A 22,413-nucleotide genomic window follows, 5' to 3' on the forward strand; every position below is an offset into this window, starting at 1 on the left:
TGAAGTCTCCTATTGATATTCCAACTCCACCACGTCCTCCAGGTCCTCCTATTGTTCCACCTCCTCCTTGTGATACCTGGTTAGTTATTTCTTGTGATTGTTGTTCAGGCTCTGTACCAGACATGTTTGGTTGGTTTGTCAGTCTAGAGTTCCTTTTCTTTGCTAGATTTATGAATATATGTCTAGGCAACTGTCTTTTAGTTTTGCCAAATTGTGTTATCCTAGGCCAAGATTTTGCTTTTTTTGCTGTAAGTGCTAGCATTTCTTTTGCTCTGAAAACTGCTTGCTATCCAGCCTCCTCAGTTTTTTGAATGTTGTTTGTGCTGTATTAGTCCTTTGCCTGCTTGGTTAAAATGTGTATAAGATTTCTAACCTTACAGTTGCAGTTGTTCATAAGTTTCATCATGCAGTTTTGCTGCTCTGTCTGAGTCATTTGTAGGTTCTTGTTCATGAAGTATGTTGCCTGGTCCTAGACAGTTATATCCTGGTAATGCGTTGGAAGACAGTTTATTAGTTTTGAGTTAAGATAATAGTTAGGTTAGAAGCAGTGATAGAGAAACTTGCCTCATCTAAGAAATTTTAGCGAGGACATTACATATTTTCAGTGAAAAATGAGTCCCAATCAACTGCTTCTGCCTCAGCAGAGATTTGAACAGTAGTCAGTGTTAGCCAGTGCTTCAATATTGAAGAAGCTAACTGCTGTGGTGTCTTCAATGCTATATTCTGGTGATGATTGCCATTCAAGTGGCTCTGGATCTCTCCAGCCTAGACACTTTTCTTATGTGTGTGTGTGTGTGTGTGTGTGTATGTATATATGCATGTATGTGTATGTATATGTATGTGTCTATGTATATTGTGTATGTATGTATGTAGACACTTTGCTTATTTTCATACACACACACACAGTTGTGCTGGCTCCTCCCACTTTTCAGGCCACGTGGGCAATTCCTTCCAGTAACGGACATAACTGCTCATGGTTGGCTCTAGGTTTAGCATTGTTAAAGTTTTCAAGTTGTTTGATATCTCAGAGTTTGCTTAGTTTAATATTTATGCATCTGTGTTTGAATGGCTCTGTATTTTCTGGTCACAGTTCACACTCAACTCTTACTTCAGTTATATTTTCATTGGTTGTCATGATTACTGGAGTAAGTTCAATTGTTTTTGAGCCTTTTTCTTTTTGATCTTCCTGACATCAGTTGTTTTAACTGGTTTACTTGCCATCTGAGATTTCCAACTTCTTCTACCCATGTTTTTATGAGTAGAGTCACTGAATAGGAATGAAATGTTTCCTTGACTGTAGCAACCAACATTTCCAACAAGCTGGCATATCTTGGGGGCTATAAAGGATTTCCCTGTAAGAGATGGCCCATTTAGTAAGATGGTATTTCTTTTTCCCATCTGTTCAATCAGCATATTATAGCATGAGCCACTTTATATGAATTAAATTCATTAAACTCCCATATTTGAAAGAATTTGGTGTTTTTCAGTGGTTCGCTTGAATTGGTTGCTTTTTCTAGGATAAGGTGAAAACCTGTCTTAGTTTTAGATGTTTTTAAGAGGACCATGTCTGCAATGGTTTTAATTAGTGTCTCTCCTGCTGGCTGAGTAATGATGTGCACCAGATAGTAATACCTATCTGGATTTTCAAGTATCCATTGTTCTGCTGAGATTATTCTTTTTTTCATACAAGTCATTCATGAAATCTTTGATACTTATTTCTCTGGTGCCAGTCACTGTTTTCATCTTTTTGGGTTGCACCTGTTTGCTTTCCCTCAGGTTCTGGACCACCTATCTCTGTTAGGTGTTTTCATTATTTTTAACTGCTTTAGTAGTACACTGAGTCTGGTGGGATAGTCTGTGAAGTCAAAGATATTAGTAGAGTAAATTGTTCTGATATAGCAATTGTCATCCGTTATTTCATGGCTTTTTCCTAGAAAGAAGCATAAAATCAGATTTTTCATATTATCTATCTTATCATACTCTTTTTTTGTTTGCTTATATTTGTATCCTAAGATGTCTAACTCAATTTCCTTCAAAAACTAGTTTTTTGAATGTATTGCATTCAGCAATGGTGAATTGCACTGATAAAATAGTTAAGAGCCATTTGCTACACAACTCTTCTAATTTTTTTGTAATCCACTTTCCATTTCTGTTATTGTTATCTTTGATATGTAAAAGCATATGGATATGATCTCCATTATATTTACTTTTTTCTGCTTGGATAAACCAAGTTACTTCTTCTGGCTCAATTTTTTTTCATTGTAAAAAAGTCAAATAAGCATTTCTGTGCACAGACAAGCATGTTACAGTTTTGATGTCTTCTGAGAGATTTACTGGCTTTCGGCTATGTTGGTTTTCATGTACTCTAAATGTCTGGAGATGGTTTGTGTGTAGACATCTTTTCTGTCTTGGTTTTTGCCTGGTTTGTGGCAATGTTTCCATGTAATCCTTTTATTGTTGATCTCTAGGTCTTTGAATTTGAATACAAAGAAGAAGGCTTCCAAGTCTGCTTCTTGTTCTAGCCAGTTTGTGGCTTGATAGATTTGATCTGCATCCTGTCTTGCCATGGATACAAGTGTTCTGAAGCAAGTAAAGCAATTAACTAGTTTCTTCTATATATAGTTCTTGAACAAAAAAGTTGTCATTGTTGCTTAGTAAGTATTTTGTTTTAAATTTTGGCACATGTTTTTAAAATTTCCCGCGTGCAGTTAATTTGAATTATCTGCACACACCAGTTTCAAAAACTGGTCTTTAGTAAGCTACCAAGCAGCTGAGCACAAGCAGTGCAGCTGCACAAAGATGATTTTTATTGGTTTAAACAGAGGATCTTGTGACTTCAAAAAATTTGCAATCCTTCCTTGTATTCTGAGGCTTGAAAAAAAAAGTGTGTGTGTGTGTGTGTGTGTGATATTTCTTGGAGAAGTTAAGAGTAACACAACAAATCTGTGAGAAAGCAGGTAGCAAATGCTTGTTGACTTTACTATTAACAAAACATTCTATAAAAGTAAAATTGCTGAGGTATATCATAAATGATTCTCGTTATCAGGGCTTTCCACTTTACAATATGAGCTCCTAAACAGGTTCTATTTTTGTTGAAGCCGAAATTAAGAAAAAAAACTTATTCACAAAATAGGTAAAGCTTCATGTGATTCAGAAATCCAAAGTAATCAAATACTGTTCCAAAATTTATTTTAAAGACTTATATCAGCAGAAAAAGGCAATGGTAATAGAAAACTAGAAAAGACAATGCTTATGTCCCTTTATAAAAGCCTTCTAAAAATTTCCTTACCAATTAACTCTAAAATTGAGATTGAGGGATTTGAATAATAAAAGTCCTAAAGTTATGAAAAGGCAGACATAAAAAAAGAACTGATTTCTTCAATGTATTGTATATCAAAAGGCTAGAACTAGGACTGATAAAGTGAAGGTTACAGAGGTAGATTTCTATTTAACACAAGAATGATCTAACAATTAGGACTGTCCAACAAAGGTACAAGCTGCTTCTCTAAGTAGAATTCCAAAAGCATTCAAAAGCAGGGGTTGGATGACTACATTCAGGAGAAATGCTTTCTGTTCTGAGTAGAAGATGAGACTAGATGACCTTTAAGGTCTCTTCCAATACAAAAATTCAATGCTCTTTCAAATATCACTCTCATAAATGCATAAAACCATAGTACCAGTTAACTGGAGAGTTACATTACTGTAACTGGGCTCCTAAGAGCTAAATATGACTATCAGAGGCTCCAGAAGTAATAGAACTTACAGAAAATACTATGATAAGAAATATCTTTAAACATTTATATTAAAATAAAATATAAAATCTAAGAAAAGTTATATACACAATAAATCCTGACAAAATATCCAAAATAATACAAAAATACATGTACAAAAAAGAAAATGTTAAATGTTTTTAGAACATTTTTAAAGTAAGTTTTTTTAACATTTGCTCATTTTTAAACTAAAAATATTATTTAGCATACTAAAAGCTTGAACAAATAATCAAGTTTCAAATCCCACAATACTTAGACTATGCCTTGTCTAACATCACCAAACTTCTTAGTTTTAGTTTCTTCATCTATCAAATGGGGATGATAATAACACCTACAACACTTACCTCACAGGGTTGTTGCCAAACTGATTTTCTAAAGCACAAATCTGACCATGTTACTCCTCTATTCAATAAACTCCAGTGACCAGAGCTAGGCAACTAGGTGGCAAAGTGGACAGAGCACTGGACCTGGAATCAGGATGATCTGAGTTCAGATATAGTCTCAGACACTTAACTAGCTGTATGAACCTAGAAAAGGTTCATACCTTGTTTTTGCCTCAGTTCCCTAATCTATAAAATAGAGATAAATAATAGCACCTATCTCCCGGAGTTGTTGTAAAGCCCAAATGAAAAAAATAACTGTAAATCACTTACTAACACAGTTCCTGACACAAAGTAACAAATGTTAGTTATTACTACTGCTACTGCTGCTGCTGCTACTGCTAGAGCTGCCACCACCACTATGATCACAACCAGATTCAAATATAAATTCCTGTATTTGGCAATCAAAGGCTTTCACAATCTAGCCCAACTTTCTTTTCCAGTCTCATTAGCCATGTTCCCTCTCTCCATGCCAATTACTACCCAGTCAAACTGGCCTTCTTGGTTGGCTGCTTCTCATTCCAAATACCCCTCTTCTCAGTCCTGTGCCTTTGTACTGGCTGTCCTCTCATGCCTGGGGTGGATTTTTTTCCTCCTGTTTCTCAGACTCTAAAATTTCCATGAAGCACCACTTGTTACAGTAAGCATTTGCTGATTTCTTCAATTCCTGGTGCCTTGTCCCATCCCATCATCCTACATTTACTTGACATCTATTTTTACATTTTATAAAAGCACACTATTTTCTCTAAAATTCAGATACAAGGTCTACAGGTACAGGAACTGTTTTCATTTTTATCCTTGTATTCTCACCATCCAGCACAGCACAGTGCCTGACAAAAAGCAGGCACCTAATAAATGCTTAGTGATTAATTAACTGATCACAGGATATAACAGTATTTGTCACTAATCATAATAGAAATGTCAGCTGTTGTGGTTGTTGTCAGTAATAGTATTAGGATTAAAACTGCTCCATTCTCAGCGCCCCCACCCCCCAACTCCTCAAAAAAGAATCCCAGGATCACAGATTTAAAGCTAGAAGGAGCCCTCAAGGTCATTAGGTCCAACCTAATTTTACAGGTGAGAAAACTGAGACACACAGAGAAGAAAATTTGAACTCTGGTTCTCTGACTGTAAAGCTAAAATTCTTTCTACTATACCATATTTTCTCTCATGGTAAACCTTGTTCCAACAAAAAATTTAATACCACTAACAAGATGGAAATCTTTTGCATCTAACTTTGCATTTTAACACTGATGGTCATTACTGACCATATCCATTCAAACACACATCAGTTAGTAATCTAAAAGTTACCAATCTGATAAGAAACAATGAATGAATGAAACAATCACAAATCTCATGCTTTTTATATTTTAGATTTGTGTCATTACTGACCATATCCATTCAAACACACATCAGTTAGTAATCTAAAAGTTACCAATCTGATAAGAAACAATGAATGAATGAAACAATCACAAATCTCATGCTTTTTATATTTTAGATTTGTGTAACATAAATTATACTCTAAATTAAAACAATTACATTAATAGAATATTTCATTTCTAAATATTAAAATCAGAGGCTTGTTGACTTGTATTAAGATAATTCATTATGCTTTCCATCAATGAATATTCATTTCAGAAAAATGAAAATTTAGGTAGGAAGAAAATTAATTTACTTTTAATGTTAGTCAACCATTCATAGAAACAAATGAACCAATAATTTTAAGAAAAAAGTCACATTAGCTAAGGAGGAAAATAATAATGAGGAAAAAATAAAACCCAAATCTAGAATCATACATAATTAACAGTATAGCATGGAGTTATTATTTTGTAACAAAAAAAAGAAAGCTATTTTAATGATTTATGTCAGAAATAAAGTTGAGATTTTCACTGCTAACTCAAAACACACTACCTAAGGGATTCCATAACAGTCCATAAAATGTCTTTATTTTTAAAAGCTATTCCTGCAGTGTATATTTTCTCTCAAGAAACAGAAGAACATATGTAGCATCAGATGTGTGTACTTTAAGAAACTCTGGAATGTGAAATCTAAAAATCCAAATAAAGCAGGTGGCATAATTTGGGGGAGGAGTGGGAAAAAGGTAGGGCCATGGGACAAGAATGATTTGAAGTTTAATGACATTACCAGGCTACCTTACAGAACTAATTCTCATTCACTGCATGACTTCAATGAAGCTCTCAGCCCTCGTGCTGATTTCGATTTACTCCAAGTGCTATTTGATGTGTTTCATCTGCTGTTTTATTCACTTCAAACTACACTTCATTTAACTAAGTTGTTATATCATTGTTTTCTATCTCTTATTTTCAAAATAAATGATTTTTTTGTACAATAATATTGTTGAGGAAAAACAGATTTTAAAACATATGAAAGGGCAAAAGAGAAGTCAAAAGTTTGTAAAAGAGAAGTTAAAAGATTATTGGAATAGTTTTGAGGTACACTCACCTATGGAAATAATAATTGAAACAACCACCTCAGAGTCAATAACATTTTGCAAATTTGAAAAACTTATTCTATTAATAAGTTTTAAATGATTTTATGGAAGAATATTCTTAATCACAAATACCTGAATTATATTCCCTTGCTTATTCTTTATACAGTGGTAAAAGGTCTGCAAAGCACTATGCATTTTCTCATTTCTGTCTCATACAAATAACAAAGCTTAATTTTGTAAATCCTCATAGACACAATGATTACTACATATAAATAGTATATTTTAAGTATTAAATATCTACAAAGAATACTTCAGTTCAAAACACTACTAATATGCATATAGAAACTTGCCTTGAGATAAATATAGTATCTGTGACAGAGTACATTTACTAGTACAGCTAATAAGTGTATTTACTGAGTAGTTATTTTAGAACATGCTTATTTATTTCTCAATAAACACAGTACATGTTCCAGGCCATGTCTTTATAGATCAAGAGATAACATTTGGCTAATATGAAATATAGTATGCACCACTCAAAGATGCAATTAAAAAAAGTAAAACCAGTCTCCACCCTACCTAATGAAAGGCATATGAGTAAGAGTGACAAGGAGTGTATAAAATAAAATACTTCAAGAGAGACTAAACACATCAAAATATACAAGACCAATATGTTTCAGTAAAATAAAAAGTGGGAGGGGGCAGTCATTTATCAAATTATTAAAAAACATGAATTCATAACATCAGGTCTAACAGTTAACTTATGAAATTTTTATAGAACTGGTACTGATAAAGAATGAAAATCTCTTAGAAAAGGTAGTGTGTATATTCCACTAAATCAGGCTACTTCAAAAATATTATGCTCAGTTATACACTATTACATTAAATCATCTTTCCTGTCAGAATATAGTACTTTGGGGGGTGTGGGGGAAAGAGCTGATAACTTTTAAAGAGTTAGCATTACTTTTCACAAGACATAATGAAAATATACCATAAAAATTTTAATGACCACTACCTGGGTGATGTATTTCTTATGAAAAAAGTTCATTAAGAGTATAAAACAAAGATAAATCATTCTACAAATAATTTGCATGTCAAACCAAAAATATGCAACAAATTTATAATTACATGCTCTCAAAGATGTTACAATTTATAATTATATTTATTACATATTCAAAGGAATCCATCACTAGGCAAGAGATACAAAATTTTTATATACAGAGAAGCATGAGAACTTATCTCAAATACAAAATTTCAAATTGAGAAAACTTCATTCAAGTAACATACATCTAAGTACTAAATCAATAATAGATATGTCATTTCAGAAACAGTTTAAATGATAATGAACTAGACATGTCAGAAATATCATATTCTGTATACAAATAACACCAGGGTTACTGAGTCAATGAACAAATTGTTAAAGGAAATGAATAGCTAACTAGTTGAATCACTGGGTTTCTAATGTCAACTAGTGGGGTCCTTATCTTAGAAATAAGTTCTCTCTGAAAAATAAAAACAAGAATGAAAACTAGTCCACTCTGAAATAGAAACATTTTTGGAAATTTCTTTTAAGCATACTATCAAAGTCAGGCACAAAAGTAATATTAAATATCAATTGTGATCCTATCAATAGGTATCATTATCCAAAAGTTCATTACTAATGGATATGCTCGAAAGATAAAAGGATGTTTTGAGGTTCTCAGAAAAAAGGTATAACTTACAAAAAATTTCTCCTGTTCTGAAGTGATATTTCTTAAACTGAAATAACATAAAAACACATTTGCTTTTCAAAGGCCAAATAAGTGAAAAGGAAAATAAGCCATGTCTTTCTCAGTATTACAAATTTTAATAAATAACACTTACCAACACATGGGGAGTTTCAGCAATTTTCCATAAAGAGCAATGCTAAAAGAGGGAATAAGCGGAACAGGTGAGCAGTATGTTCCTTTACTGTCCAGAGAGGTCAATCCTGCCTGGAAACCAAATATCTGAAACAAACAGAAAAGATCCAAATGTTCAAGGAGGCAGTTTTAATAAGCATAGGATGAAGCACACCAGCTTCAACTTTCTGTAGAACAGCTGCACATTAAATATTTTCCAGTGCCTTATACATCTCCCAAATTATCAAACATTTCCTTTGACTTCACATGACAATGTACTCAAAACAAAAATCATGAAATTTTTTTTTTATTAATTTTATTTTTTTTAATGTTTAACAATCACTGCCATACAATTGCGATTTTATCCCTCCCCACCCACCCCCCACTTCCTCCCTCCCTCCCCACGACTGCATACAATTCTGTATAGATTCTACATATACTTTCCTATTGAGTATATTTTCACTATCGTCATGCTGTGTAGTCAGACTAAGATAAATGAAAGAATCCGTATAACAAATCAGAACATGATACACAAACAGATACACATACACAAACATGATCTGCTACATTATGTGAGTGACTTCCATATTTCTCTCTCTGAGTGTGGAAGGCTTTTTGCCTTGAGGTCCACCATTGGGATTTTTTTTTTTTTTTCAGAAGTTCTTGTGTTATTACAAAAATCTAAGTCTACCAGAAAAAACTCTCACACACTGTGGTTGTTGCTGTGCATAAAGTTCTCCTGGTTCTGCTCCTTTCACTCAGCATCAGGTCATATAAGTCCTTCCAGGCCTCTCTGAAGTCTTCTTGTTCATCATTTCTTATGGCACAATAGTACTCCATTACCTTCATATACCATAATTTATTCAGCCATTCCCCAATTGATGGACATCCCCTTGACTTCCAGTTTTTGGCAACTACATAGAGTGCTGCTATAAATATTTTTGTACATGTGGGACCCTTTCCCATTTTTATGATCTCTTGGGGATATAGTCCTAGTAGCGATATTGCTGGGTCAAAGGGTATGCACATTTTTGTAGCCCTTTGGGCATAGTTCCAAATTGCTCTCCAGAATGGTTGGATGCGCTCACAGCTCCACCAACAATGAATTAGTGTTCCAACTCTCCCACATCCTCTCCAGCATTTATCATTTTCTTGTTCTGTCATGTTTGCCAATCTTATAGGTGTGATGTGGTACCTCAGAGTTGTTTTGATTTGCATCTCTCTAACCAATAGTGATTTAGAGCATTTTTTCATATGATTATAGATAGAAATTTTTTATCTAGACAATAATACTTCTATCACACCCCTGAAATACTGTTTGAAAATATTTCTTTTGATCTTAGGAATTTACTATTACATATACATGTGTCACATGTTTAACCACACATCAATTAATTTTAAATGTTTTCCATGTATCTACTACAATACACATATCACTCATTCTATGTCTTTGATTACATTTTATACTACATGTCAAGTACATTAGTTATCATCAATCTAGTTTATGATTAAAGCAAATCTGAACAAAATCAGGAGGGCAACTAAAACAAAGCGATATCTTTCATTTCTATTTCTTTCATCTAAATTATACACAAACGACATTTCATGGTATAATGTTAAAATATGGCATTTTGTTTTCACTTTTTTTTTTCAATTAATTGTAGGGTTGAGCTCTTCCAACAAACTTGGAATTCCAAAATTCCAAAAAGGGAGGCTTCATGTGTTTACACTTAAAACTAACAGATCACATTAAAAATATCTTAAAGCATTTAATTGGATTCCTCAACATTATTTTGACTTTCTGAGAGAAACAAGACAACATGACATTTTAAGTAAAACACTGTAAAGAATTAAACTTATTATTTCTTTTCCAATTATTTCAAATAAGGTAGAAAATAAACATTTCACAACAGAAAAATGGACACATAATTACAAAATACTGATTTACTGCTTTAATATTATTTTTAAAAAGAGTATAGCCAGGTCCTTATCTTTTAATATAAATATAGCAAATTTTTAATAAATATAGTCTCTTATAACCATATTACACTATTACATATTTTTAGAAAATCAGTATGTCTGAAAGATTTCTGAAATTGATAGTTCCATATCCTTTCTTTCCAAAATCAGTATTTCAGGAAAAGAAAAACATTTTTAGAAACAATATTTCTAGAATATATTTTTAAGAAAAATGCTGGGGGTTTTTTATATCAATTACTGAGTGGGATGCGGAGCTTGGCCTTGCTAGATAACTACAGAAACAAATTCTCTTAAGAAGCTAATTTTAACAAAAGTTAAAGCCATTCTTCCTCCACATAACTCCACCCGTCCCAAAAAAAATGTGATATTCTAAATTAAATGACCAAATTAAGAAACTTTTCAGAATCTAATCTCCCCCAGAATGTTACTTCTTCACAAAATATTCACTTTTTCACAGTGCTGTATCTAATTCAAATTTCCAATTCAATTCAGTAAATATTTATTAAGCAGGAGATGCTCCTAGGTGCAAAAATTTTCGGACCCTCCCAAAAGAAAAAATTCCATTAGACACTACACTATATTTATACTTGTTACACACACTAAATGAATTACTCTAAAGATCTTGCTAATGAATAATGTTCACACTATAAATATTATTTTATATATCACATAACTGTTTTCTAACTATAGGAACTTTTTACCTAGGATTTCATATACACCCAACAATCCATGATTTCATGATGTAAAATTCAATGCATTATTTCATAAGATATCCCTATTTATTCATGGATACAATAAAAAATAATAGGGGAGGGAATAACCTTTTTATCTCACAGGCCTGCAAAAAATGTTGCACATTATTTGGACACAGCAGATACAATGAGTTTTGGTTTTTTTTTATTTTTACTGCGTATGTTGTCTAGCAATGCTTTCACAAGGATATTAGACACAGATCTAAGACAAAACAATTACAATTTCTGATACAAATGACCTAAAACATTTAATTTGGAATTCTATTGGACAAAATGCTCCATATAATGCCTAGGAAGAATATTTCTACCACTATTTTTAGACAAATATTTGTAAAATTGCAAAATGCTTACAAATAAATAATACATCTATAAAGATATTGTGCAAGCCAGAAGAAGATTCAGAAGCCTGATTCATCAGTATAGGGAGCTTCCAGTGACAAAAATCCCTCTTCCAACACATATAAGTAACTATTCTGCATTGTATAATCTTAGAGAACTGCTGGGGGACACTAACAGATTAAGGGACTGTCTGTACATAAGATGAATTTTAGTGTAAGGTGGATTTTGGTATGTATAAAGTGAATTTTTCTTATTATTTCTCAGAATTCAGTTTCCCAGAATCCATAGCCATAACAATCTCCTGTTCCCAGGTACTAGATATGAGTTCCCACAGTTATGATTCAAAACATCTCCACTATTGCTCAGTTATATAATGGTAAATAATATAAACATCCGCTGCAGCTACACAGTGAGATACTGGGATGAGGTGACGTAAACTTGTGAGGCTTTTGCTGGCAATATGCCTTCTTTGTTGGTCTATAAAACAGGTGATCACTAGAGATAGTGAATGGGGAACCCTTAGGGTTGAATGCACAAGCTGGAATGCTGTGCATGCTTCGATTGACTACAACAAGGCTTGGGGGGAATCTGTGTTTGCTTCAACCTGCCCCCATTGAGACCTGAGTGGATTTAGGGGAAGCACAAGTTGTGCCTGTCTCATTGACCCCATTGAGATGTAGGGGTAGTTGGCCCCCTTCTCACCAGCCCCTGTGAGAAGGATGATTAGGGAATGCTGGAGGATTTATGCTCCCCTTATCAGCAATATTCTTCTGAGAAAACTAGACTAGAATAAAGTAAGATTATTTACCCCTTTTTCTTAGTGTCTTTCCTGTCTGACCAAATCAGGAGTAAACCTGAGCTAGCAGCCCTCAAGTGTGCTGCATTTATCTGTCTTACAGTGATTCACCTAGACTCACAAATAAGAGCTCTGAGCCAGAGTCTGCAATCATCCTGACTCTGAAATTGATCCTCTTTCACAAGTCTCTTTTCACATTGCTTCTAATGTTGAAAAATTATAATCCTGCCCAATCTCTTCATTAGCATCAGGTAATGGCTCAACTAGCCAACACAATTTGTGTAAGTCAGAAATTTGCCAGCAGTTCTAACAAGACTGCAACTGTTCAATCTATAAAAATCTATAAAAAGGAAAATTAAAGGTAGGTGATTATCCCCCAATGTACTTTCATATACACAAAACTTGAACAAGCACTCTTTTTAAACAGCAAAGATTAACAAAAAATATAGGAAAAGATTCAAAGTCAAAAATTAAGTCTAGAAAAGATAAAATCACTCATTCAAGTTTTAGTAATAATTTCTCTTCTCTAAGGCAGCATCACTCATAAAACTTATTAAATTGATACTTCAAATGAACAAGAGCTCACTATCACTTTACTTTGAAAAACAAGGCAGGATAATACAGCAGAGTGGAAAAAGAAGTCAAAAAATTTGAGTTCAAGTTCTAGCAATAACTCATTGCAGCTCTGTGACCTTGTACAACTTACTTCACTAAATCTGTACGTGTGCTTGTGTGCATACATGTGTGAGAAAGACAGAGAAACAGAGAGAGAGAGGAGAGAGAGAGAGAGAGAAATACTGATTATACACTGTAACCTATAAAGTCTTATGGAAATGTAACTTCCCATCAGCAGAGATTTGAATAAGCCATCACAAACTGAAGAAAATCTAGTAAGGAAAGGTCATTATAAAGATAAATCTAATGTATTAATCAGTTGTGCTGACTTTCCTTTTTTTCTAAAAAATAATACTATTTGTCATATGGGATGGCTGTTGGAGGAATAAAATAGTAAAGATGTGGGATATCATGGTGATGTACAAAAAAAAATTAATAAAAATATTTTAAGTGTTTAAGCTTTTTGAAAACAAAAAAATTCTCCATATGAGAAATGAGTGAAATTGACAGATAAGTAAGCAAAAAGGTAGCTGAAATAATTTTACAGAAAGCAAATCATTTTAAGTCTATCAAGAAAGCATCTGGGGTCATCAGAATAACAAGGAAAACATAGGACAATACTGTAAATATGGGTACATTCCAAAAAAGAGAAGCACAAGATTGGTTAAACTGTGTAACAGTATGAAATGTATTAATGACAAGTGTAGCATAAACAATGAGACCAGAGATAATTCCTTAGAACATGATGAAAAAGTTAAGATAGTGAAATGACCCTGGAAGATCACTCCTCCCTCTAAGTCTTCTTAGCCTGGAAGATCTCTCTGACCTCTGTGACTTCTTCCTCTGACTGGTCAGTTCTTCCCAGAACCTCCATTTTGAGCAGGGTCTGCAATCTGTCCATGTTTACTCCTTCATTCCTTTCTAGACATCCTTCTCTAGCATACTTCCTACAAGGGTACTTCCTCCCACTCACCCCTGCCCAAAACATTAAAGCTTCCTTTTAAGTGCTTTCTTCCTCCACTGTAACATAGGCACCTTGAAAGAAGGGACTGTTTTTATTTTGTATTTATATTTGTATTCCCAAAGCTTAGCATGATGTCTGACATGTAGTAGATGCTGTATATATAAACGCTAATTCCCCTCCTCCTCTTCCCTATTCAACAACTTATGCTCCATGCTATGAAGATACCAAAGTGTTCTTACAGTGCAGGTCTGACCATGGACCAACCCTTCTCAACAAATTCTAATGTCTCCATATTGTCTCTATGGTCAAATACAAACTCTTATCTAACTTTTAAAGTCTTTCACAACCTGATCTCAATCTACCACTGCAACCTTAGTTCCTCCCTTCCTGTACTCTGTAGTCTAGTCAAACTGGTCTCTGCTTTTTCACACATGGAACTCCAAGTCTCATTTCTGTCTCTTGGTTCTGGATGCCTCAATGCCAGGAATACATTCACACCTCACTTCCACCTCTTAAAATTCCAGGATACCTTCAAAACTCTAATCAGGGACACCTTCTGCATGACACCTTTCCTGCTAGAATTAGACATGGTCTCTTTGACCCTTGAGGGCAAAATCAGGAGCCATGAATAGAAGTTCCAAAGATGCAAATTTAGGCTGGATGTCAGGCAAAACTTACTGTATATGACTAGAAAAACCTCCTAACAAAAAGAACTATAGAAAACATGGAGTAAGTCAGCTTAAAGATAGTGAGTTCACAGGAGATTTTAAAGTAGAGGATTCTTGACCACTTTTCAGTGATATTGCAGCAATGAATCATAAATTAGGTATGGGGTAGACTAGCTGGTTTCTGAGATCCTTTCCAACTACAAAATCCTATGATGAGTTTAAAACAAAAAAGAATAAGAAGTTTTCTCAAAGGATAAAATAACACTCATTAAAAATAACCTTTATTTAAATCTATTGAGTTTTTATAGGCATCTGTTATATCATCAGCATATCTGTATCTCAAAGCAAATAAGTGAAATATAGTTGGCTATCATAAACTTCCTAGTAATCACCAGATCAAAAAGCAGTACGTTGGGAGTATGAAACTTCTTTCTCCTCTTAATGATGACCAAAAATGTTCAAATTTACGAAACCCACTTTCTACTCCTTTCTACTTTTCACACTTGTGCATATTTCAACATTAATTATTTCTTGCAAACTTTCATAGAATTTTAGAGTTGAAAAGGCCATGAGTAGCCCATTCATGCCACTCAGTCATTCTGCTTCTGTCTGAAAATTTCAATGACAGATAATCCCATACCTAGAGTCCTTCCATTCATGAAAAATCAAAACAAACAAACAAAAAATGAAGCATGTATATTTCACAGGCCTATGTTGAGAAAGAAAACCTATGTGGCAAGTACCACTAGTAAAAAGCAAGATAAAAGACACTCCACAAAATATAAAGTGACAAGGAGATATATAAGGTTTGTGAAAGGTCATGATATTAACAGGTGAAACATTAGGACAACATAAGAACCACTGGCTCTGCAGATAGGCAAGGAGAAAAGGTCAAAGTGGCTCTGATGGTGTAATGTTAACAAGATTTACTAATGAAAGATTTTCCCCTCCCATTAACAGGCCTCAGGTGAAGCCCATTAAGGGAAGCTTATTTTAGGAGAGGCTTGTTTTGTAGGAAGGCCCACACCTTTTTTTAATTAATGAGGAACTGGGTCACTAGGGTCTTCTTGCCTTCCCTCTGCCTCTGAAAAGTGCTTATGTACTCTGAGGTGAGGTTTTGCTTTAGCTATGTATGTATGTAATGGTCAGACAGTTGGATCTCTCTTTTGATCCATGATGTATGTATTGCTTATGAACAAACAGAAGCCCTGTCTGTTGGTCTTTATTTCTCTGCTTGTATATGTAACTAAAAATGATTGTTGACCTCTCAAAAGTTGCTTTCCTTTTAGAAAAGCAGATTTAAGAACCTGTGCCAGCAGGCCATCCTGGATGTGTCAGGGTGCTTGCTCTACAGATGGTTGTAGGCAAAATCATTATAATTAGCAAAAATTATACTTGCTATACACAAAAATCACACTTGCTATACACAAAAATCTAGCACAGATAACTATTAATAAGTATAAAAACTTCTTATTACTTGTATATGGCCAATTAAAAGTTAAGTTTTCATAAATGTTATATGTTTACATCCAGTAAAAAATACAGATCTATTCATGATACAATTGCTTATGGAGGCAGTGAAAGTATGACCCTTACTCAGTACTAATACTTTCTTTGTAGCACATGATTAAGGGATGAATTATAACACATTTTAATAATTACTAGTCTACAGCAGTAACTTTTTAATGTAGTGCTTTAAACTTTCTAAAGCACTTTCCGTAAAACTCTGGTGCAGGCAGCACAAATATTATTACTTGTTACAAGGAAACAGGCTCTTAGAGGCTGACCTACAAATGATTTCATAACCAATTAATAAGCATTTGTTTAGTGCCTACTCTGTGCTATATAGTGGACACTGAGGACATAAATACCAAGATCTAGGAAGTGTCTGAGAATGGAGTTCTCCTAACTCCAGTCCAATGTTCATTCTACCTTGCTTATTCTGGTCTCTCCTGTGAGCTTTAAGAGAGCAGGGGCAATGCTCTATCAGTAGGACCTCTCACAGAGCTCTGCACACAGTGGCAGGAGCTTGAGAATGTTTAAAAAATGAATGAGCCCATGGACTCAATGATTTGATCATGATCAAATCTGAATTTGACTCAAAAAGGAATTTTACCATAATCAAATGAAATAATAATTTTATTAGTACTTAGCACAATGCTTGGTATAAAAAACTATATACATGTTAGTTTTTATTATTATCATTGTCGTGATGTTTTATAGGATTTTGTAGTTGGAAAGGATCTCAGAATAGTCTAACCCATACCTAAATTATGATTCATCGCTACAACATCACTGAAAAGTGGCTAGGAATACTCTGCTTTAAAATCTCCCGTGAACTCACTATCTTCAAGTTGATTTAGTCCATGATTCAAATTATTAGGAAGTTTTTCTTATCATATAAGGAGAAAGTAAGGTTGGTGACTTTGCAAAGCCCTCCCTTAACTTAACTCTAATTCATTCACAAGTCATGGCATCACCTCCTTAATGTCATGGTTCCCTTCGAGAACAAAGGACAAACAACAACCTGTGAGTGATACAAGCTGCCCCTCTAAAAACCCAACCTGCCAGTTCCAGTTGGGCAACATAGCTCTTCCCTTCCCTTTCCCCTTTCCCCTCTCTCCTCTCCTCTCCTTTCCTTCTTCCTCTCTCCCTGTCTACACAGGGCATACTACCCTTACCTGCAGACACTTTACCCAAAAGAACATAAATTTTGATCACTGAAACCTCCCAAGATATCTTGAGGTTTATAGGCTAGACTTCTTTCTTTCTTAAGGATCAGGCCTTAAACTCAAATCACTCTGGCTCTTATTGATTGGCCAACAATAAGTCCTAGCCCAAGCCCCATTTGGTCATTGTTTGGGCCCTTATGGGCCAGAATGAATGTAAATAGCCACTGTTTCTGTTTTGGCCAGAAACCTGAGGGTCTTCCCTCCCCAGACTAATTGCTTTTTTTTTTTTTTAAACTAGGAAAAAGAGGCCATTCTTTGCTCATTTCTTACCTAGCCTTAATCACTGAGTGATAATTGCCTCAGTCAAACTGAGTCCTGGGAAAGACCTTAGCTTAAAAAGGCCAAAGTCTCCCACTACAACCAGGGCCACTACAGTAGTCCTGATCTATTTGTTGTCACTGGGCTCAGATAGCCCCTGAGGATAAAGTGAGGCTGGTGACTATGCACAGCCCTCCTCACTTAAATTCAATTCATCTGCAAGTCATGACATCACCTTCTTCTTTGAGAACAAAGGAAAAACAACAATCATTATCATTATTAGAAATAAATGACTAGTATCTCTATGGACATAGAAAAGCACAGTATCTACATATAAATGAACATAAAGTCTGAACTATATCCACCAAGAAGGGATAATAAAGATGATGAAGATGATGATGATGATGACGACAACAACAATGACAAATGACAACAATAATATAATAACTGCTAGCATATATAGTGTTTTAAAGTTTTTAAAGCACTTCACAAATACCACTCATTTTATCCTCCAAGAACCTTTAGTGGTACAGGTTACAGTTCTTCCCAGTTAATGGAAAAGGGCAGAGGCATACTTACGTTAAATGACTTCCCCAAAATTACACAACTAGTGTGTCTTAGGCCATATTTGAATTCAAGTCTTTCTAATTCCATGCCCACTATTCTCTCCCAGTTATTTCTGTCAACAGTATAGACATTACTTGTAGTCAGCCATGTTCAAAACCCCGGAGTCACCCTTGATCCCTCCCTTTTCCTTCATTCCACATATCCAATCAGTTGTGAACTCTGGTGATTTTAGTCTCCAAAATATGTCTCACAACCTTTCTCTCAGCTCATTTCACCACCACCCTAATACTGGCCCTGGATGGAAAGATCCTTTGAGGAAGGAAGGGAGAAAGAGGGAAGGGGAAGAGGGGGTGGGGGAGAGAGAAGAGAGACAGGGAGAGGGACAGAGACAGACAGAGACAGAGACTAGGAGTAGGGAAGGAGGGAGGGAAGGAAAGAGTCATGTAGGGAGAGTTGGAACATTCATTGTTGATGGAGCTGTGAGCTGATTCAACCATTCTGGAGAGCAATCTAGAACTATGCCCAAAAGACTACAAAAAATGTGCATACCCTTTAACCCAGTAATATCACTTCTAGGGCTGTATTTCAAAGGGATCATAAAAATGAGAAAAGGTCCCAAATGCATAAAAATACTTATAGCAGTTCTATTTGTGGTGGCCAAGAACTTGAAATTGAGGGAATGCCCATCAACTGGGGAATGGTTGAACAAGTTGTAGTATATGAATGTAATGAAATACTATTATGCTATAAGAAATGACGAACAGACTTCAGAAAAACCTGGAAAGACTTATATGAACTGATGCTGAGTGAAAGGAGCAGAAGCAAGAGAACATTATACACAGTAATACCCACAAGTGTGCGAGGACTGTTTCTGATAGACTAAGCCCTTCACAGCAATGCAAGGACCTAAAACATTCCCAAAGGACTCTTGAGGCAAAAATGCCATCCACATCCAGAGAAAGAACCACAGAATTCAAATGCAGAATGAAGCAGACTATTTTCTCATGTTATGTTTTGTTTTGGTGTGGTTTTTCTCATGGTTTCTCCCATTCTTTCTAATTCTTCTATGCAACATGATTAATGTGAAAATGTTTTTAATAAGAATGTACATGTAGAACCCATGTAATATTGCAAGCCGTCTCAGGGAGGGAAGGGGGATGGAGGGGGAAAAATTTAAGACTTATGGAAGTGACTGTTAAAAACTGAAAATAAATAAATTTATTAAATTTTTTTTAAAAAGTCATGTAAATTCAGAGACAGAGAAAGAGAATTACAAGAAAATGCAAGAAAAAAGGGAGTCCACATCTAATAGGATAAAAAGACACATTAAAAGGAGCTAAAAAGTCAAAGGGTATGAGGTTAGGCAGGGAGAGTAACTGGGTGGGCATTTCCTCAAATGGAGGTTCCAGGCAAGAATTAATCAATGAAAAGAGAGGGCCACAGGGGCAGATGTATTTCCAGGGTAAAAAGGCAGCTGGAAAAGAGTTGACAAGCCTAATAAATAAAGAGCACTAAGCACTTCAAAAAAACTCATTCCTTTCTGCCTTCCCTTAACCCCTTCCAAAAAGATTTGTTAACCATCAGCATCATCACACCTTTTTATTGGGGGAGGGGGTGGAGGACTGCTGATTTAGACCATCCAAACTGTACAGTTTATATTCCATAGAATAACAAGTTCTCTTCTGAAGAGCCTGTGTCACTGTAACATCATTAATCCATATATACCTGGAAAGACCAAGCCTAGAATAGCCTTTATAATGACTTATTTTCATTGTACCAATTTATAAACTTTTTAAAAGTTTAAAGTGCCAAAATATATAAAGTGAACCAGACATGTGATCTATTTGTGTAGCCTTCTGATCTCTCAGTAATTTACCTGAAGTTTAGAGCTTCCAAGTAGTTTCTCTTCAATTTACTGTTTGTTTTTACAGTTTCCTCTTCACATAAAACTGGTATTTCCTTAGGTATACACTGTCTCTGCTTAGACTATACATCTGTGTTTGCTTAGCAAATAAACTCAAGTGTTGAGCAATAAATGTATCTTTTTATGCACCTGCACTGGGATTGATTACTTGTAATATAAAAGGATTGTAACAAGGAAAAGATTGGCCAACAGTGACCACCCCCAATAACACTTCTTTTACAACCTGACTTAAAAGGATTACAGAACGATTATCCCTTTGCCTTAAGAAATTAACATCCACTAAATGAGGGGAGAGGTGGCTGAAAAGTAAATCCACTGGTTCTTGAATAAAAAGCCTGAGCTTGACCTATATTTTTTCACTGAAAGAGTTCACACAAACGAATTACATAGTCTATATTGAAGGACTACTTTGTACTTATGAATAGTGTTACCACAGAATAGTAAGGTATTAGAGTTCACATTTCTTACCTTAAGGTAGCAGTGTGCATAGCAGTTATGAAGTAGGTTGTCAGAAGGCTGGCTAAGGCTACTGACTGTGTATACCAACTGTTCAGCATACATAGGCACAGAATGTTCCAAATTAATTTTATCGACAAGTATCTGAATAGAAGGCAAAGGTCGTAATGGCTGAAAGTTTGTGGCATTCATGAAGCTACTGGAGTTCTAAAAAAAAAAAATGCATATACAGTTCAATTTATTTTCAGAACTACAGTAACTAGCCAGTTAATAAACATTAAATGCCTACTATGTGCCACGTACTGTGTTAAGCACTGGGAATATTTTTAAGAAAACAAAAGGTAAAATATGGTCCCTGCCCTCAAGGAGCTCACAATCTTATTTTCATAAATCAATGTATCAAAGAAAAGATTCAGATGGCTTCAATATACAGCAGTATCAAATTAATACAGAATTAAATCAAGGCAATGTGGTATAGTCAAAAGCACACTGGACTTAAAATCAGGTGATCTGGGTTTTAGTCCTGGCTCTCCTTTTGTTATTGTTGAGTTGTTCTCAGTCAAATCTGACTCTTTATGACCCCATTTTGGGGTTTTCTTGGACAAACATACTAGGGTGGTTTGCCATTTCCTTCTCCAGTTCATTTTACAGATGAAGAAACTGAAACAAGCAGGGTTAAGTGATTTGCCCAAGGTCACACAGCTAGGAAGGGTCTAAGGCTACATTTGAACTCAGGAGGATGAGTCTTTCTGACTCCAGACTAGGTACTCTATTCACTGCAACACCCCGGCTCTGCTACTGTATCTCAAAAATGGTGGTAGAGGTAGTAAAATTTTATTTTTATCCTCACTTTAGAGATGAGGAAATTAAGACTCAGGGCAGTTAAGTAACTTGCCTTTTCGCTCTGCAACTATATATCAAAAGTTAAGTCACTCAATTTCCCTGAGTCTTGATTTTGATTTCCTCATTTCTAAAATTAGGATAATATTACATTCTATCACCTCTTAAAGAGTGCAGAAATTCCTTCATACAGTGTAGAACACTATACAGGGTGCTTCAAAGTGAAGGAGTCAAACTCATTGTAACAGCCTTACTGAGTAGAGCCTGAAACAGAATTGGGGAACATTTAACAAAATAAAAATACAATACCATAGATATTATATTAATTTGCAGTTTTCTAAGTTAATATGTTGACAGGAATCCTTTCCATTTGAATTTGACAACAGTGCTTTAGAGGATTGCAAGTCACTAGAAATTGATCTCAAGAAGTACAAACTATCAGTGAGTTCTCTAGAATACTTGAGAAATACATGAATCTATTTGACCATTTCCAAAGAAATCGCTCATCCTGAGCCTTCACACAATTCAATTTTCTGGAATGGCTCTGGTTGCCTGTAGAGGCTACTGGGTAGCCCTCTCAGGATCTGAAATCCATGAAGGTGGCAAATGATACGCAAAACACTATGGAAAACACAACAGGAAATCTAACAGCCCCTGACCAACAATTCAATGAGGACTCATTCACAAAGGACAGCAATTTGAATGCAGCTAAATACTAAAATTACTCTAAGTGATGACAACACTTGACAATTACAATAATTATGTAAAAGTAAATGAAACCTGATCATTTCATATTGTGACAAAGATCCGAGCAGCCATTTTCATGAATGTTTCTATAAATTTGTGAAGACATAAATGAATTAAGGGATATTGGTAACTTTGCCCAGAAACTTGTCCCACTATGCCCTCTTGAGCAATAACCAAGTAGGCCAGAAAACTTGAGATATCCAAAGGTTTAATAATCTACTCTAGGAGCTCCAGGACTGGATCTACCACCTATTACCCATGCTAAGTGTTTAAATTGACCTTAAGGTACTGCTTAG

At 34.9% G+C, this 22,413-nt stretch overlaps 1 protein-coding gene across 23 annotated transcripts in view; it reads right to left on the bottom strand.

Annotated features, from left to right (window-relative positions):
* Positions 1-22,413, bottom strand: part of VPS13B (vacuolar protein sorting 13 homolog B) — a 1,048,068-nt gene that overhangs the window by 879,395 nt on the left and 146,260 nt on the right. For 22 of the 23 annotated variants that reach the window (XR_011966588.1, XR_011966589.1, XR_011966590.1 and 19 more), the window contains 2 exons: positions 20,543-20,737; positions 8,463-8,587 (listed from right to left, as the gene is read on the bottom strand). Coding sequence is in view for 19 of the 23 variants with exons in the window: in XM_072606881.1 (XP_072462982.1) it covers positions 8,463-8,587; positions 20,543-20,737 (320 nt within the window). In the remaining 4 variants the exon portion in view is untranslated. Of the gene's footprint in view, positions 1-4,114; positions 4,238-8,462; positions 8,588-20,542; positions 20,738-22,413 lie in introns of all 23 variants that reach the window. The other variant, XR_011966591.1, reaches the window with a different exon arrangement.

The sequence above is a fragment of the Notamacropus eugenii genome, chromosome 4 (assembly GCF_028372415.1).
Source record: "Notamacropus eugenii isolate mMacEug1 chromosome 4, mMacEug1.pri_v2, whole genome shotgun sequence".
In the NCBI taxonomy this organism is placed as follows: domain Eukaryota; kingdom Metazoa; phylum Chordata; class Mammalia; order Diprotodontia; family Macropodidae; genus Notamacropus; species Notamacropus eugenii.